Source organism: Amblyraja radiata, chromosome 29 (assembly GCF_010909765.2).
Source record: "Amblyraja radiata isolate CabotCenter1 chromosome 29, sAmbRad1.1.pri, whole genome shotgun sequence".
NCBI classification, from domain to species: Eukaryota; Metazoa; Chordata; class Chondrichthyes; order Rajiformes; family Rajidae; genus Amblyraja; species Amblyraja radiata.
In genome coordinates, this window is record NC_045984.1 from 28,200,991 (window position 1) to 28,220,134 (window position 19,144).

The 19,144-nt window shown below is 47.7% G+C and overlaps 1 protein-coding gene across 3 annotated transcripts in view; it reads right to left on the reverse strand.

Moving 5' to 3' along the window:
* Positions 1 to 942: 942 nt before the first annotated feature.
* abca7 (ATP binding cassette subfamily A member 7) overlaps positions 943 to 19,144 on the reverse strand; it is a 144,888-nt gene continuing 126,686 nt past the window's right edge. For all 3 annotated transcript variants that reach the window (XM_033047043.1, XM_033047042.1, XM_033047041.1), the window contains 11 exons: positions 17,672 to 17,795; positions 15,372 to 15,501; positions 13,370 to 13,490; positions 12,490 to 12,552; positions 9,870 to 9,976; positions 9,073 to 9,214; positions 8,148 to 8,282; positions 6,575 to 6,678; positions 5,660 to 5,752; positions 3,530 to 3,773; positions 943 to 1,348 (listed from right to left, as the gene is read on the reverse strand). In XM_033047043.1, coding sequence (XP_032902934.1) covers positions 1,208 to 1,348; positions 3,530 to 3,773; positions 5,660 to 5,752; positions 6,575 to 6,678; positions 8,148 to 8,282; positions 9,073 to 9,214; positions 9,870 to 9,976; positions 12,490 to 12,552; positions 13,370 to 13,490; positions 15,372 to 15,501; positions 17,672 to 17,795 — 1,404 coding nt within the window. In that variant the 3' untranslated portion in view covers positions 943 to 1,207. The remainder of the gene's footprint in view (positions 1,349 to 3,529; positions 3,774 to 5,659; positions 5,753 to 6,574; positions 6,679 to 8,147; positions 8,283 to 9,072; positions 9,215 to 9,869; positions 9,977 to 12,489; positions 12,553 to 13,369; positions 13,491 to 15,371; positions 15,502 to 17,671; positions 17,796 to 19,144) is intronic.

Here is a 19,144-nt window from a genome sequence, read left to right on the forward strand (position 1 = left end):
AGTCGTACCTTTATCTGGTCGCCGCTGGATTTTCAACATGTTGAAAATCTTTGCCGACCTGTTGCGACTCACATTGAATGGCAGTGCTGGCTCAAAGGGCCAAATGGCCTACTCCTGCACCTATTGTCTATTGACTGTGACGGGTGCCGGCAAGTTGCCGAAAAAAAATCCCGGAAGTGGGACAGGCCTTGACTTCTCCCCTTATCTATTGCCAATAATAAAAATCCTAGATTGATTCTAGGAATTCCTAGTGGATTCTAGGAATTAATTGCCAATTAATCCACCTTCTTTACTTCCTTGCCTGGCAGCTTGTATCAGCTGAGTGGGTCGCCCAGTCAACTGTGGGGCCAGAGAAGGGAAATAAATAGAGGTTTACAACAATACATCAACCTGCTAGCATTCAATTTCAGATCATTCCAAGGAATAAAGTGCCAGGTAAACAACATGTGCTGCAAGAGCTCAAAAGCTTAAAAAACACTGAAAGTCAAGGAGGAAACAGTATAAATAATTTTTTCTGTACATGAGTTTCATCATTCATACAAATACAGAAAGGAATAGTTTTTAAAAATAAAAGCTTTGTTTTCATCCTGTCAATGAATGGTAATGAAATCAGAGTCACCCTTGTGGGGTGGGGTGGGGTGGGCTGCGGTGGTGAGGGGTGGGGTGTAGTGGGGTGGTGAGGGGTGGGGTGGGATGGGGTGGGGTGGAGTTTGCTGGGGTGGGTTGGGCTGGGGTGGGGAGAGTGGGGAGAGTGGGGTAGAGTGGGGTGAGGTGGGGTGGAGTGGAGTTTGCTGGGGTGGGGAGAGTGGGGTAGAGTGGGGTGGGCTGGGGTGAGGTGGGGTGGGGTGGAGTGGAGTGGGGTGGGGTGGAGTGGAGTTTGCTAGGGTGGGGAGAGTGGGGAGAGTGGGGTAGAGTGGGGTGGGGTGAGGTGAGGTGGGGTGAGGTGTGGTGAGGTGGGGTGGAGTGGAGTTTGCTGGGGTGGGTTGGGCTGGGGTGGGCTGGACCGGTCAGCGGAGGGGGTGAAGGGGTGGGGGGAGGCAATGATAGGAGGTGATGCTGGGCATTGGGTGGTCGCGGTGAACAGAGTCCTTACAGAGGAGTGGACAGGTTTGCCCTGTGATTGACTGCTCAGTCCGGCCACAATCCCTCGACTCGCGGCGTTTTGGATTCTCCTGTACGCGTTTCAGCAATTTAATTCACACCCAGATCACACGGAGCTCTCTCTCACATTCTCATCTGCTAGGAAGGTTCTGATGCGCTTTACTGTTTCCTTGTATTGTGACCCATGTGTTACGACGTCCTTTAAATATTCCTCTTCATTCTGATCCTTGGCAAAATTGACAAATACCTGGGAGGAGAAAAAGACAAGAGTTAAAATAGCGCAGTGGAAAATATCAGCACTCAACTGGAAAAAAAGACACAAAGTGCTGGAGTAACTCATCGGGTTAGGCAGCATCTCAATAGACAATAGGTGCCGGAGTAGGCCACTCGGCCCTTCAAGCCAGCACCGCCATTCAATGTGATCATGGCTGATCATCCAACTCAGTATCCCATACCTGCTTTCTCTCCATACCCCCTGATCCCTTTAGCCACAAGGGCCACATCTAACTCCCTCTTAAATATAGTCAATGAACTGGCCTCAACTACCTTCTGTGGCAGTTCATGGCTGATCATCCACAATCTCTGGAGAAAATGGATGTCTGACGCATCAGGCCGGGACTTGATCAGCCTGAAGAAGGGGGTACTGATTGTGGATGATCAGCCATGATCACAGTGAATGGTGGTGCTGGCTCGAAGGGCCGAATGGCCTACTCTTGCACCTATTGTCTATTGACCTGAAATGTCACCTATCAATGTTCGCCAGAGATACTGCTTGACCCGGTGAGTTACTCCAGCACTGTGTGTCTATTTGTAAACCAGCATTTGCAGTTCCTTCTTTCTACAGTAATCAACTGAATGTTTATTTGAATATATAATCATTAATTATTTATTATGATTTAAAAATAGGAAATGTACAATCAATTCAGGCAGAATTTGCGGAAAGAGAAGCAGAGTTAATATTCCACTATCCTTAAAAAATGTTATGGGTAGTGCTGGAAAGGGTATACCGAAGATTTACGAGGATGTGCAGGAAGGAACTGCAGATGCTGGTTTAAACTGAAGATAGACACAAATTGCTGGAGTAACTCAACGGGACAGGCAGCATCTCTGGAGAGAAGGAATGGGTGGCTCTTCTTCAGACAGGTGGCGACTCGAAACGTCACGACCCGAAACGTCACCCATTCCTTCTCTCCAGAGATGCTCTCTGTCCCGCTGAGTTACTCCAGCTTTTTGTGTCGATCTTAAATTTACGGGGATGTTGCCAGGACTAGAGGGTCTGAGCTACAGGGAGAGTTTGAATAGGCTTGGACTCTATTCCTTGGAGGACAGGAGGATGAGGGGGTGATCTTATAGAGGTGCATAAAATAATAAGAGGAATAGATCGGGTAGAAGACAGAGTCTCTTGCTCAGCGTAGGTGAATCAAGGACCAGAGGACATGGGGTTAAGGTGAGGGGGAAATAATTTAATAGGAATCTGAGGGGTAACTTTTTCACACAAAGGGTGGTGGGTGTATGGAACGAGCTACCAGAGGAGGTAGTTGAGGCTGGGACTATCCCAACGTTTAAGAAACAGTTAGACAGGCTCATGGATAGGACAGGTTTGATGGGATATGGACCAGATGCGGGCAGGTGGGACTAATGCAGCTGGGACATGTTGGCCAGTGTGGGCAAGTTGGGCCGAAGGGTTTGTTTCCACGCTGTATCACTCGATGACTCCAGTGGCAAAACTCTCAGCAACAGGATTTAGCATTGATAATCATGGCACTCTGTGCACTTCCAGGCCATGGACAGAGGGGACCATGGAAGCAGGTCATTGAATTGTCCCACCAGGTAGACAAGAATGCTGGAGAAACTCAGCGGGTGCAGCAGCATCTACGGAGCGAAGGAAGTAGGCAACGTTTCGGGAAGGAAATAGGCAACGTTTCGGGAAGGAAATAGGCAACGTTTCGGGAAGGAAATAGGCAACGTTTCGGGAAGGAAATAGGCAACGTTTCGGGAAGGAAATAGGCAACGTTTCGGGAAGGAAATAGGCAACGTTTCGGGAAGGAAATAGGCAACGTTTCGGGAAGGAAATAGGCAACGTTTCGGGAAGGAAATAGGCAACGTTTCGGGAAGGAAATAGGCAACGTTTCGGGAAGGAAATAGGCAACGTTTCGGGAAGGAAATAGGCAACGTTTCGGGAAGGGAATAGGCAACGTTTCGGGAAGGAAATAGGCAACGTTTCGGGCCGAAACCCAGAAGGGTTTCGGCCCGAAACGTTACCTATTTCCTTCGCTCCATAGATGCTGCTGCACCCGCTGAGTTTCTCCAGCATTTTTGTCTACCTTCGATTTTCCAGCATCTGCAGTTCCTTCTTGAACACAACCATCCCACCGGGTAGGTGGAAGAGTAACGTGACCCTGGTGAATCTGGGGACATTAGCTCTTACTTGATCCAAGGTTGTTTGCGACACGGAATAGTCTTCAATCTTCAGCTTTTCTTTGTTGTTTGTGAGTGCGCTGAAGATTTTGGCCAAGGAGCAGCAGCTGGCTGGTATCTGATACTGCAGCATGCTGTGGTGCTTCTCCTTCAGTATACAGCCTGGGAACGTACTCGTCATGAACTCCTCCACAGGGGACACGTCCAGTGCAGAGCAATGCCTCCTCAGAATGATGGTGTAGCCGTCTCCAAACCTGGCGACAAACATCTGGGCTTTGACACTTCACTTTAGACATTAGAGATACAGCGCAGAAACAGGCCCTTTGGCCCACAGCGATCCCCGCTCACAATCACAATCACTAACACACACACCCACACACACTCTAACACACACACACACACACACTCTAACACACACTCTAACACACACACTCTAACATGCACACACACTAACACACACACACACACACACATACACACACACACTCTAACTCACACACACTCTAACCCACACACACTCTAACACACTAACACACACACTCTAACATGCACACACACTAACACACACACATACACACACTCTAACACACACACATACACACACACACTCTAACACACACACACACACACACTCTAACACACACACACTCTAACACACACTATAACACACTAACACACACACTCTAACATGCACACACACTAACACACACACACACTCTAACACACACACACAGTCTAACACACACACACAGTCTAACACACACACACTCTAACACACACACACACACACACACTAACACACACACACACACACAAGGCCAATTTACAATTTTACCCAAACCAATCAACCTGCAAACCTGTACGTCTTTGGAGTTTGGGAGGAAACCGGAGCAGCCGGAGGAAACCCACGCAGGTCATGGGGAGAACATACAAACTCCGTACAGACAGTGCCCGTAATCAGGATGGAACCTGCGTCTCTGTCGCTGTGAGGCCGCAACTACACCACTGCGCCGCCCTTTGTTCAATTGGAAGATAAATTCCAAACACAGTCGCCAATAATTTGAACTTTCTCGAGATTGACCTCAATCGCTGTTTTAAGTCTTTTTCCCCCCTCACTGGGTTGATGTTGAGCATTATGGAGAATATTTTCCATTGTCAGTGCAGAGAAGCAGCGAGCTCCTTTGCAGCAAGTTGGAGGTTATGATGGTCTTGGGTATTTTGCAGAGAGATTTCATTTGAACGAGAGAGGGGCTGGTGGGATGTAGGAGGCAGCTACAGAGGCACCAGGCTAGTGTGGGAGAGGACATTGCAGAAAGATACATCAAAAAACTATTTCATTTGACCTCAGGTGACTTTAATAAAGCAGCCAGGGCCATCTGTTTGGTAAATTTCATCAATCAGTGCTTAAACAGAATGTTTACTCCCATAGATAATAGAAAGGCTCTGACTTAACCAAAACTACCAAGTTAAACTTCCTAGGGCAGGATAGTCACACAGTGCCGATCCAGGCCCTTGTGCCAAACTTTCCCTCGCCAACCAACATGCCCCATCTACACCAGCCCACGCTTGGTCCATATATCCCTCTAAAGCTGTACTATCCATGCACCTGGCAAAATGTCTCTTAAACATTATGATAGTTCCTGCCTCAACTACCTCCTCCTGCAGCTCTTTCCATACACCAAATCATCCTTTGTGCGGCCCCACAGCAGAAGCATTCACGTGGCGGGGCTGGAAACTGGAAGTATCCCGAGCTAATTCTGCTACCACCATCATCGACTGCAACAAGTGATTGTTGATGGAAGCTTGCGTCCTTTTCATGACGGTCGATGACAGCGAGGTCAACATTTGAAACATGGAAGATGGACACGAAAGAAGATCCTTTGTGTAAAAACGTAGCCTTTCAGGTTCCTATTAAATCTTTCCCCCCTCACCTTAAACCTATGTACTCTGGTTCTCGATTGCCCTACTCTGGGCAAGAGACTCTGTGATTCTACCCGATCTATTCCCCTCATGATTTTGCACACCTCTATAAGATCGCCCGATTGCATTGTTCTGCTTGCGTCAATGATTCCGGGTCTTATATACCGCACGTCTGGTTGTCAGTCGATTGGAGAGCAGAGGGAGGGCATGATGACCTTACCTGCTTTTCAGGTGTTGCACGCTGCCCAGACAGCGGAAACGCCCATTCACCATGATGGCCATCCGCGTACACAGAGCCTCGCATTCCTCCATGCTGCCGCAGGAGTACAACAATGGTCAGATATACACGTCACATCAACCCTTTTACCCATAGAACATACACTATACGAGCAAAGAGGTCCTTCTGAGGTTGTACAGAGCCCTAGTGAAACCACACCTGGAGTATTGTGTGCAGTTTTGGTCCCCTAGTTTGAGGAAGGACGTTCGTGCTATTGAGGGAGTGCAGCGTAGGTTTACAAGGTTAATTCCCGGGATGGCGGGACTGTCATATGCTGAGAGAATGCAGCAGCTGGGCTTGTACACTCTGGAGTTTAGAAGGACAAGAGGGAATCTTATTGAAACATATAAGATTGTTAAGGGCTTGGACACGCTAGAGGCAGGAAACATGTTCCCGATGTTGGGGGAGTCCAGAACCAGGGGCCACAGTTTAAGAATAAGGAGTAAGCCATTTAGAACGGAGACGAGGAAACACTTTTTCTCACAGAGAGTGGTGTGTCTGTGGAATTCTCTGCATCAGAGGGCGGTGGAGGCAGGTTCTTTGGATGCTTTCAAGAGAGAGCTAGATAGGGCTCTTAAAAATAGCGGAGTCAGGGATATGGGGGGAAGGCAGGAACGGGGTACTGATTGGGGATGATCAGCCATGATCACATTGAATGGCGGTGCTGGCTCGAAGGGCCAAATGGCCTACCCCTGCACCTATTGTCTATTACACAAGCAAAATTAGGCCATTCAGCCCGTCAAGTCTACTCTTCCATTCATTCATGGCTGATCTGTCAAGGAGGGGAAAGCACGCAGATCTGGAAACACAAACATCTACTACTTGCATGTCTAAAATCGCATAATGACCAGGGCCCACCTGTGTGAAGTCAAGACCACCGATCGCCCTTCCTTGATGACACTCAGGATACAGTTCCAGAGGAATCGCCTGGCCTTGGGATCCATTCCAGTTGTAGGTTCGTCCTGTCAACGAAAAGAACGACAACCATTCCTAAGACAACCCTGTTCGTCCAACTTGTCTCCCCACCCCCATTATCCTGAAGGTTCTTCCTAGCTGTTATCAGGCAAATGAATCATCCTACCACAACCAGAGAGCAGTGCTGAACTACTTCCTACCTCTTTGACATCCCTCAGACCAACCTTGACCGGACTTTGCTGGCTTTACCTTGCACTAAACGTTATTCCCTTATCATGCATCTTGTACACAGTAAATGGATTGATTGGATCCATGTATTGTCTTTCTGCTGACCGGTTAGCACGTGACAAAAAGCTTTTCACTGTACCTCGGTACACGTGACAATAAACTCAACTGAACTGGCTGTTATAACCGGTATCTCCTGCAGACTCATTGGCACGGCACTAATAAGTCATCACCGATCTGAAAAAGCAGACCAATTCTTCAAAACATGGTCTCCTTTCACTGAATTTCTTCAACAACAGAATGGTTGAACACAAATTTAAAACTGGTGGGTGAGCCGGGGGGAGGAGAAGGTCAGTGGGGCATATCTCCCTTCTTTTTTCTCATTTCTCTTTTTTCTTCTTGCACTTCTTTGGTAGTTTAGGGGTCTTTGCTTCTCTCTCTTTAGCATTTTTCCTCTTTATCTTCATTCTTTCCTTTTTTCTATTTTTTTTAAATTAGATGGCAATAATGTTAAAAATGAAGCTATACGGAAATTGTATACCTTTCATGTCGATTGCTTTATTCTTGTACAATTGCTTCTAATAAAATTTAAAATAAAAATAAGTCATCACCGGATGGGGAAAATCGCAGCTCCGCCCTGTCCTCTCCATCGCTACAGCTTCTTTCTTCTTCTTCTCTGAAGCAGACAGCACCAGAGACCCTCGACTCCATCCTACACCAATTTGTCTCAAGGCATTGCAAACTGAGCAAAGATCCACTTCTGCGGCACGGTGGCGCAGCGGTGGAGTTGCTGCCTCACAGCTCCAGAGTACAATCCCGACTATGGATGCTGTCTGTACGAAGTTTGCACGTTCTCCCCATGACCATGAGAGTTTTCTCCGGGTGCTCCAGTTTCCTCCCACACTTGCAGGTTAATTGGCTTTGGTAGAATTGTTCCTAGTGAGTAGGATAGTGTACGGGATGATCGTTGGTCAGCGCGGACTCGGTGGGCTGAAGGGCCCCTTTCCGCGCTGTACCTGTAAAGTGAGGTCCTGAACCATCCTGGTTTGGTGAAGCTTTGGAGTATTGATGTTTCCACTTGGAGGACAAGACTGATGCAAGATATCTAAAAGGATTCAGTGAACGTTGTGAATCTTCAGCAGTTTAATATTCTATAAGTGCTCTCTGGCTGCGCGCCTGCAGTGCCTTTCATATCGCCGTGCTGACGTTTACTTTAACACGGGTAGAAGCTCTGGGGGAAATGACCAGCCATGTTGTGTGTTATTTGCAGATCGGAGGGCAACACACTAACCAGGAAGACGACGGGCGGGCATCCGATGAGTGCGATGGCAGTGGACAGCTTCCTCTTGTTGCCCCCACTGTAGGTGCCAGAAGGTCGATCCGCGTAGCTGGACAGTCCCAACTTCTTTATGCCCCATTCAGTCACCTAGAAACATAGAAAATAGGTGTTGGAGTACCTGGAGGACAGGGGTACCCTTCGAGGCAGCTCCGCCATTCAATATGATCGCGGCTGATCATCCAAAATCAGTACCCCGTTCCTGCTTCCCCCCCCCATATCCCTTGATTCCTTTAGCCCCAAGAGCTATATCTAATAGCCCTGTCCCACGGTGCGAGTTCATTCAAGTGCTCTCCCGAGAGAAAAAAAAAAATCAAACTCGTGGTAAGCACGGAGAATGAACGTAGCGGGTACGTCGGAGCTCGGGGACGTCTCTTAGCGGCTCGTAACGCTAACGGCAGGTACTCTGGAAGACCCGCTAACGGCGGGTAAGCACGGGAAGACTCGTGAAGATTTTTTCAACACGTTTGAAAAATGTCCACGAGAGCCCTGAGTACCGACGAGCGGCCATTACCGTAAATCTCCGAGTTCGAATCAGGGCAAACTCGGGAGAACTCTTGGAATGAACTCGTACAGTGGGACAGGGGTATAACTCTCTCTTAAATACATCTCTTGAAAACAATACTAGATAAGACACAAAATGCTGGAGTAACTCAGCGGGTCAGGCAGCATCTCTGGAGAGAAGGAATGGGAGACGTTGCAGATCAAGACCCTTCTTCAGAAAGGGTGTCCGAGTCGTGCCTTTTTCTGGTCGCCGCCGGATTTTCAACACGTTGAAAATTTTCAGCTACCCGCTGCGACAATGGCGGGTGCCGGCAAGTCCCCAAAAAAAATCACGTAAGTGGGACAGGCCCTTTAGGCTTTATAAAGGCCAACATACCTTGGCAATTTCGTGTTGGGGAATCCCACGCAGCTGGGAGTAGAACTCGAGGTGTTCTCGGCCGGTCAACAGTTTGTTGATGGCGTCAAACTGTGGGCAGTAGCCGGTGTTCTGGTGCACGTTCTGGATGTTGGACAGGATGCTGGAAGGGGAAAGAAGCTTCGACACTGAGCAAAATCTCTCAACAAGTTGGAACTTCATCCCCCAGCTTTATCTGTGTTACCCTCTCCCGCTCCAACTTCAAGCCATCACCCTCTGTTGGACCGCGCCAGACTCCAGATATTTCCATGGTCGGTTTCTATTCTGGGTGGCACGAGGTTCTAGAGTCATCCAGCGTGGAACAAAACCCTTTGGCCCATCTTGTAATGCCAACACTAGTTCCACCACCCTGGCCACACCCTCATTTCACTCCCGCCATCGGGAAGGTGGTACAGGAGCCTCAGAACTGTAGGATCCAGCTTCAAGAGCAGCTTCTTCCCAACAACCATCAGGCTATTAAACGCTACAACCTTCCAAATTGGCTCTGAACTCTCTAGACTTGGGGGCATTATTTTTCTTGCCTTTGCACTATTATTGTTTATTTATTTGTCTGTTTTTTTAATAAATACACTTAACCTTCTTTTGTTTATTATGGGTTTTACAGAGTACTAAGTTCAGATATCTGGTGCGATGCTGCAAGTGAAATTTGCATTGTTCCGTTCTGGGACACTCGACACTAAAACTCCCTTGACTTGACACTTGTACATTGCCCGCTGGCTTAGCAGTTTAATTTTCAGGAATCACCAAGCAGTTTGTACCTATATCCATCAAGGAAGGCCTCACCACTGCTGACCTCAGTGTCTCCTGTCAGCATCTTGAAGGTCGATGTTTTTCCAGCTCCGTTAATCCCCAGAAGTCCAAAACACTGCAATGGAAATGACGGCTCAGGAGAGATTCATTTATCCAACCAAAAACAACAGTGCAATACAACAGAAACATAGAAAATAGGTGCAGGAGTAGGCCATTCGGCCCTTCGAGCCAGCACCGCCATTCAATATGATCATGGCTGATCATCCAACTCAGTATCCTGTACCTGCCTTCTCTCCATACCCTCTGATCCCTTTAGCCACAAGGGCCACATCTAACTCCCTCTTAAATATAGCCAATGAACTGGCCTCAACTACCTTCTGTGGCAGAGAATTCCAGAGATTCACCACTATCTGTGTGAAAAATGTTTTCCTCATCTCGGTCCTAAAAGATTTCCCCCTTATCCTTAAACTGTGACCCCTTGTTCTGGACTTCCCCAACATCGGGAACAATCTTCCTGCATCTAGCCTGTCCAACCCCTTAAGAATGTTGTAAGTTTCTATAAGATCCCCCCTCAATCTTCTAAATTCTAGCGAGTACAACCTATGCAACAATGCAACCTATTCTTGCATCCCATGTGTGGGAAGGAACTGCCGATGCTGGTTTCACACCGAAGACAGACACAAAATGCTGGAGTAACTCAGCGGGACGGGCAGCATCTCTGGAGAGAAGGAATGGGTGGCGTTTCGAAGAAGGGTCTCAAATCTCGTAATGTCACCCATTCCTTCTATCCAGAGATGCTGCCTGTTCCGCTGAGTTACTCCAGGGTTTTGTGTCTTGCTACCCGTGTCGCCAACATGGAGAGCAGATCACACGTTGAGATGGAGATTCCTTGGTCAACTTCAAACCAACACAATGATGCAATGTTCATTAAACCTGAATGTCTGGTTGTAAATAACAGAGTCGTGACACATCCTCTTCACAGTCAACACAATGCAGGTAACTGCAGGTAACAGCTATTTCTTGATGGCCGCCTTTGCTTGGAACTACATGGCCCAGAACGTCTTCAGATACATTAAAAAAATAATTTAGAGAAATTAGAAATATCCATTTATTTCTCCAATTTCTTCCGGGCAACTGAACCATCCTATCACCAACTAGAGAGCAGTCCTGACCACCCATTTAACTCATTGGACTATCTTTAGTTGGACTTTATCTTGCACTAAACATTATTCCCTTATTTTGTATCAGTACACTGTGGATGGTTTGATTGTAATCATGTATAGTTTTTTTTTGCTGACTGGATAGCATGCAACAAAAAAAAAGCTTAAACTGTACCTCAGTACGTGTGACAATAAATGAACCTAAAATATTTGATAGACAAAAATGCTGAAGAAACTCAGCGGGTGAGGCAGCATCTATGGAGCGAAGGAAAAAGGCGACGTTTCGGGTCTCAACCTCAGCCGCTGAGTTGAAACATATAAGATTGTTAAGGGCTTGGACACGCTAGAGGCAGGAAACATGTTCCCGATGTTGGGGGAGTCCAGAACCAGGGGCCACACAGTTTAAGAATAAGGAGAAAGCCATTTAGAACGGAGACGAGGAAACACTTTTCCTCACAGAGAGTGGTGAGTCTGTGGAATTCTCTGCCTCAGAGGGCGGTGGAGGCGGGTTCTTTGGATGCTTTCAAGAGAGAGATAGATAGGGCTCTTAAAAATAGCGGAGCCAGGGGATATGGGGAGAAGGCAGGAACGGGGTACTGATTGGGGATGATCAGCCATGATCACATTGAATGGCGGTGCTGGCTCGAAGCGCCGAATGGCCTACTCCTGCACCTGTTGTCTATTGGCTATTGTCTCCAGCATTTTTGTCTGCCTTCAATTTTCCAGCATCGGCAGTTCCTTCTTAAACCTAAAATATTTGATCAGCTTGATTTGGTTCTTGTGGATATTGGACTCACTCTTAAATACATCAGTTCTTGGTATATGTAAAAGTACCCAAGGAGGTATTGTTTTATTAGGTACTTCAACAATAGAAAAGGCACCGAGCTGATTCAAATGTCCCCCAAACTTGATGATTATGCAACTACACTTCCCAGCAACGTCAATGGACGTACAGTTAATGATATCCAGTGCTGACAGATTGATGTGCAGGAAGGAACTGCAGATGCTGGTTTAAGCTAAAGACAGGCACAAAAAGCCAGAGTAACTGAGTGGGTCAGACAGGATCTCATCTCTGGAGAGAGGGAACACGTGACGTCTCGGGTCGAGACCCTTCTTCAGACAGAGTCGGGGGAAAGGGAAACGAGAGGCATAGACGGCGATGGAGAGAGAGAGAGATAGAACAAATGAATGAAAAATGTGTAAAAAAGTAATGATGATAAAGGGAACCGGCCATTGTTAGCTGTGTGCTGGGTGAAAACGTGTTACTGACAATGAGACTCAACAAGTTGACTTTGAAGCTGGTACGACTTGGGTGGGGAAGGGATGGAGAGAGAGTTGGGGGGGGGGGGGGAGTGATGCCAGGGTTAGTTGGAAGTTGGAGAAATCAATATTCATACTACTTGAAGTGAGACAGAACAATCCAGTGAGTTGAAGATGCCCATATTCTGCCATGTCAGCCATCTCTCACCTCTCCTGGGGGAATGGCCACACACAATCTATCCACGGCCGGTTTCTTTTTCCTTCTGTAAACCTGGAGAGAAATGAAGTGATTTTTAATGGCTGGACAAGGCAGCAGCTTTGTGGTTTCGTTGATAGCCAATACAGAAAAGCCTTGCTCTGACTTCAAACGGTCAATGGTAGATACACAGTGGAAAAGAAAGGTCTTTGACCGAGAATGTTGGTTAATGCCCCCCGTCCCACTTAGGAAACCTGAACGGAAACCTCTGGAGACTTTGCGCCCCACCCAAGGTTTCCGTGCGGTTCCCGGAGGTTTTTGTCAGTCTCCCTACCTGCTTCCACTACCTGCAACCTCCGGCAACCACCTGCAACCTCCGGGGACCGCGCGGAAACCTTGGACGGGGCGCAAAGTCTCCAGAGGTTTCCAGTTCTGGTTTCCTAAGTGGGACAGGGGCATAACTCTGGTTTTCTCCCACAGGTGTGGCTGGACCTGCTGAGTATTTGCAGCACTTTTGATTCTCAATTTGAAGACATTGGTAAAGAGGCATATACTGTATGTGTTGGTGGTGGGAAGCCCTTCTCTCCACGGCACCCAGGTATTGTTGGACATTTTGTACATTTACACCAAGCCAATTCACCTACAAACCTGCACGACTTTGGAGTGCGGGAGGAAACCGAAGATCTCGGAGTAAACCCACGCAGGTCACGGGGAGAACGTACAAACTCCGTACAGACGGCACCTGTAGTCGGGATCGAACCCGGGTCTCCGGCGCTGCATTCGCTGTAAGGCAGCAACTCTACCGCTGTACGCGCCACCGTGACGGTCCAAAGCCAAGTCAATAGAAGCAGTCACCCGATGAAAGTTGTTGACAGAGTAAACGTCCTTTTACCTTGGTGAGATCTTTGATAACCAGAATGTCGCCCTCGGTCCCACCGCACAAGACCCTTTGCCTCTCTCTGGCGACATCTTCATCTTCTGTTTCCCACGGGAGAAGCTTCAATGCCATCGGCCTGTGGAGGGAACGCAGTGGATCAGCTGCTGAATTTATCCCAAAAACAAAGAAAAAATCCACAAGCCTTTACCCCCTGTGTGTGTGTGTGTTACCCCATGAATAATTACAGTAAACACACCGTTACATATTTGCCTCACGTTTGCACATGTGACACTAAATTACCTCCGCGCATCACCTCCGCTTCTGGCGGCAGATTTGCTGCCTAACAGCGCCAGAGACCCGGGTTCGATCCTGACTGCGGGTGCTGTCGGTGCGGAGTTTGCACCTCCTAGCCGTGACCGTGCAGGTTTTCTCCGGGCGCGCCGGTCTCCTCCCACATTCCAGAGACGTGCAGGTTTGGAGGCTCATTAGCTTCTGTAAATTGTCCCCAGTGTGTAGGATGCGAAAGTGGGATGACAGAAAGCGAGTGTACAGGCGATCGCTGGTCGGCACGGACTCGGTGGGTCGAAGGGCCTGTCTCCGTGCTGTATCTCTAAACTCTCACTTGGGGTCATGTTCCGGATCCGTTTGCCTCGCTGAAGGATCACTTGGAATGTACATGAAATGTTTAAGAAAGAACTGCAGATGCTGGAGAAATCGAAGGCAGACAAAAAATGCTGGAGAAACTCAGCGGGCGAGGCAGCATCTATGGCGTGAAGGAATTGGTGACGTTTCGGGTCGAGACCCTTCTTCGACCCTACACTGGGATACAATCCAGACAGAGGGATACAATCCATGATGGATATAATGTGTAGGAAAGAACTGCAGATGCTGGTTTAAATCGAAGGTAAACACAAAATGCTGGAGTAACTCAGCGGGACAGGCGGCATCTCTGTGAAGAAGGAATAGGCGACGTTACCTTCTTTCACATCCTACGAAACGTCACCTATTCCTTCGTTCCATAGATGCTGCCTCACCCGCTGAGTTTCTCCAGCATTTTTGTCTACCTCCTATTTGGAAAGCACACATTCGCTCTGACATTTTTGGTGGCACAGGGTTATACTCTCCTTGAAGCATCTTTTGCAGAATATGCTAGTCTTATTCCACGCCCATTACAAACTATGCAAGTCTATGTCTATGCTAGAAGGCACCTAACTCAGGCGACTATATGCGTGCTAGCCACAGAAGCAGGTCTACAGTCACATATTACAATCGCTCCACACTCTTAAATCTCTACTCCTGCAACAGCATTTCTTACTTTAACTCTGATTTCCCTTCTCGTGTATCTATTCAGTGTAAATGGCTCGATTGTAATCATGTATTGTCTTGCCGCTGACTGGTTAAGCACACAACAAAAGCTTTTCACTGTACCTCGGTACACGTGACAATAAACTGTACTGACACTGGGCAGCATAGCGCTAGAGCTACTGTCTTACAGCGCCAGAGACAAGGGGTTCGATCCTGACTACGGGTGCTTGTCTGTACGGAGTTTGCACGTTCTCCCCGTGACCTGCGTGGTTTATCTCCGACATCTTCGGTTACCTCCCACACTCCAAAGACGTACGGGTTTCTGGGTTAATCGGCTTGGCATAAATGTAAAATTGTCCCCGGTGTGTGTAGGGTAGTGTTAATGTGCGGGGATTGCTGGTCGGTGCGAACTCGGTGGGCCGAAGGGCCTGTTTCTACATCTCTAAACTAAACTACGACTATAGTATTGAACATACATCTGTCCCCGAGTCAGCAATATTCTCTCACACTCCTGTTACACTGGACACATTTAATTTTTAACGTTTAAAGGTTTAACACGATGCCACGTTTTGATACACAAGTCAAATCTTGAGCAGAACTGGGACAAGCTGGCTGCACCACGAGAGGGCCGACTGGCACTGACTGGCTGGTTATTCTTTCATCAGGATGGGATTTTGCAGCAAATCTTTAATCCCGCAGAAGATAATCTCACCTCATTTTGACGAAGAACTTGTACTGCAGCAGAATGGTGAAGAGAAAGAAGACAGCCCCCTGGACAGCCATGGCAAACATGTTCTTCCCCACCAGGTCCCAGCACAGCGGAGACACAAACTGCTTCTCTCCTGCAAGGAAGACACATCGCCAACGTTCAGGTGGAAATTCCCGGGTCATCGTCAAACCAACTTACACGACTTTCATTGAACCAGAATGTGTTATAAATATCAGAGTCTGGTAACCCCCAGTCATAGGACCATAAGACATAGAAGCAGAAATAGGCCATTCAGCCCATTGAGTGTACTATACCATTCAATCATGGCGGAAGATACAGGGCAGAAACAGGCCCTTCCACCCACCGAGTCATCACCAACCAGCGATCCCCGCACATTAACACCACCCTAGACACACCAGGGACAATTTAACATTTACACCAAGCCAATTAACCTACAAACCGGTACGTCTTTGGAGTGCGGGAGGAAACCGAAGATCTCGGAGAAAACCCACACAGGTCACGGGGAGAACGTACAAACTCAGTACAGACAGCACCCGTAGTCTCTGGCACTGTAAGGCAGTAGCTCTACTGCTCTGCCATAGTGCCGCCCTTTCCCTCTCAACCTCATTCTCCTGCCTTCTCCCCATAACACCTGACACCCGTACTAATCAAGAACCCGTCAATGTCCACCTTAAATGACTTGGCCTCCGTGTGTGGCAACGATTTCCACAGATTCACCACCCTTTGAATTGAAAACAATTTAGCATCTCCTTTCTAAAGGAACATTTTCCCACATCCTCTTCACAGTCCCACTACTGCCTATTTTTACACCATCAATAAAACGAGTTACACTACACAGGATTCCTCATTCAACAGATTGAATAGATGGTGAACAGACGGGCCCTCCGCGATAATCCATGTAACACCTTTTGGACAGTTTCCAAGCCCAAGAATGACCTCGCTATTCCTGGCCTGCTCTCAGTCAGTTTACCAATTCTTAACCCATGCCAGCATATTACCCCCAAAAGATGTAATTAGAATGAGGAAATGCTGAAGTTGACAGAATGGCTGACTGGACCGAATGGTCGCTTTCTCTGCTGTTAACTCTGTGCAACTTGTACATGCAGACATGGGACGCAAGGGGAGCACACAAAGGGAGAGGGAGAGGGAGAGGACCAACATGCACATATGTACGCACACACTAATTGACATTAACTGACACTAAGAAATTAATATTGAATTGCTAAACTTGCTATTGTGTTGTACTGCTTACAGCTTTGGGACGACAGATGGCACAATGGGCTAGGTGTTCGGCTGGCGACCGGAAGGTGGCCGGTTCGAATCCCGCTTGGAGTGCATACTGTTGTTGTGTCCTTGGGCAAGACACTTCACCCACCTTTGCCTGTGTGTGAATGTGTGTGAGTGATTGGTGGTGGTCGGAGGGGCCGTAGGCGCAGAATGGCAGCCACGCTTCCGTCAGTCTGCCCCAGGGCAGCTGTGGCTACAGAAGTAGCTTACCACCACCGAGTGTGACTGAGGAGTGAATGAATAATGCGATGTAAAGCGCCTTGAGTATTAGAAAGGCGCTATATAAATGCCATCCATTATTATTATTACAGCTGCAAGAACGTGTAGCAATCAATAAAGGGCTATAGGCCTATTGCGAGTTTATGTACAGGGACATATCTATCCATGCACTGTATACTTGTATTTATACTTATGCATTTTAAATATGTATATCATGTTTTATACCCTGGCAATATAACAATGTTTTTATCATGCCAATAAAGTTTTTTAATTGAAAAAAAAATTGGGAGGGGGAGGGGGAGAGGGAGGGGGAGGGGGAGAGGGAGAGGGAGAGGGAGAGGGAGAGGGAGAGGGAGAGGGAGAGGGAGAGGGAGAGGGAGAGGGAGAGGGAGAGGAGAGGGAGAGGGAGAGGGAGAGGGGGGGAGAAGGAGAAGGAGAGGGAGAGAATGCCAATGCTATCTGAAGTTAGAGAAATCAATATTCAGGCCACTGGGCTGTAAGCTGCCCAAGCAAAATATGAGATGCTGTTCCTCCAATTTGCGTTTAGCCTCACTCTGACAATGGAGGAGGCCTAGGACAGAAAGGTCTGTGTAGGAATGGGAAGGGGAATTGAAGTAAATGGGTCGACTGGAATCATGTACTGTCTTTCTGCTGACTGGTTAGCACGCAACAAAAGCTTTTCACTGTACCTCGGTACACGTGACAATAAGCTCAACTGAACAGAAGCAGAAGTGGGCGGACTAGACTCCCGAAGACCATTAGAAACAAGTACTGACCAAACCTCTCCAAGGCATCAGCCATGGCTTGGTTCTTCACCATGTCGATTAGTCCTCGACCCAGACAGAAATGCGGAAAAATGAGGAAAACTTTCTTCAGGATTCGATTGACATCATTCAATTTCTGCAGAGGGAGAGGAAATAAACACCCAGTGAAAATATAAATATATTTTCCGTCACATTTCGCAAGCATTGATTCAATGGTTGTATTGGGTGTGATGCTGCTGACGTTTCTCCGAGTGGGGAAGGGATTGTGTCTCATTGTCGGTTTACACTTTGAAACATAGAAAATAGGTGCAGGAGGTGGCCATTCGGCCCTTCGAGCCAGCACCACCATTCATTGCAATCGTCCCCTATCAATAACCCGTGCCTGCCTTCTCCCCATATCCCTTGACTCCACTAGCCCCTAGAGCTCTATCTAACTCTCTCTTAAATCCATCCAGTGACTTGGCCTCCACTGCCCTCTGTGGCAGGGAATTCCACAAATTCACAACTCTCTGGGTGAAAATGTTTTTTTCTCACCTCAAGTCTTAAATGACCTCCCCTTTATTCTAAGACTGTGGCCTGTATGCTGCTCATCTGAATTGTTCAATGTGTTCTCCTTCACGTAAAGCAAGAAACCACGTTATTTTGCACCCAGCAAGGCGATGCAGTCGGATGCTAATGGTGAAATGCCACGGAATAGAAAGGAATTAATTCCTGTGCTGTTCCAGCTAGCATCGCTGTTTACCGGGTGAATGTGAAGAGCTGACCACCACTCTCTGGGTCAGTGCACTGTATCCACTGTTCCCTGTATGGACTCCGGGATCTCCCACATTCTCCCGGTGGCCGAACACTGTAACTCCCCTTCCCCTACTGACCTTTCTGTCCTGGGCCTCCTCCACAGAAGGCAATTAACCTAAAAATGTGTACGTCTTTGAAAAGTGGGAGGAAACCAGAGCACCCGGAGAAAACCCACGCGGTCACAGGGAGAACGTACAGACTCCATACAGAGAGCACCCGTGGTCAGGATGGAACCAGGGTCCTTGGCTCTGGAAGCCAGCAATTCTACCGCTGCGCCACCGTGCCGCCCGCAGGAAAATCGTCCCCCAATCCCTTCCCCACTAGGAACAAAACAATCAGCATTACAACCAACGCTGTCACCGATTTCATTTTCTCCACTGACGGAGGGAATTACCCACACGACTGCTATCAGACATGTCAAGAGTCAAAAGTGTTTCATTGTCTTATACACCTACAACTCAACATTGAATTCCTTACTTGCAGCAGCAATAACAAGGTGTGACACAGTAACACACACAGGGAAAACCTTAAGAAACAAAAATTCAATGCGAAGGAACAAGTGGTTGAAGATTAACTCACGAACAGTGATTAAGATCCAACGACTTTTATTAGCAATACAGCATTGGTAACTCCATCTTAACATACTAGTCAAGACGGGGGAGCAAAGGGAAAAGGGCTTTCTATTAAACC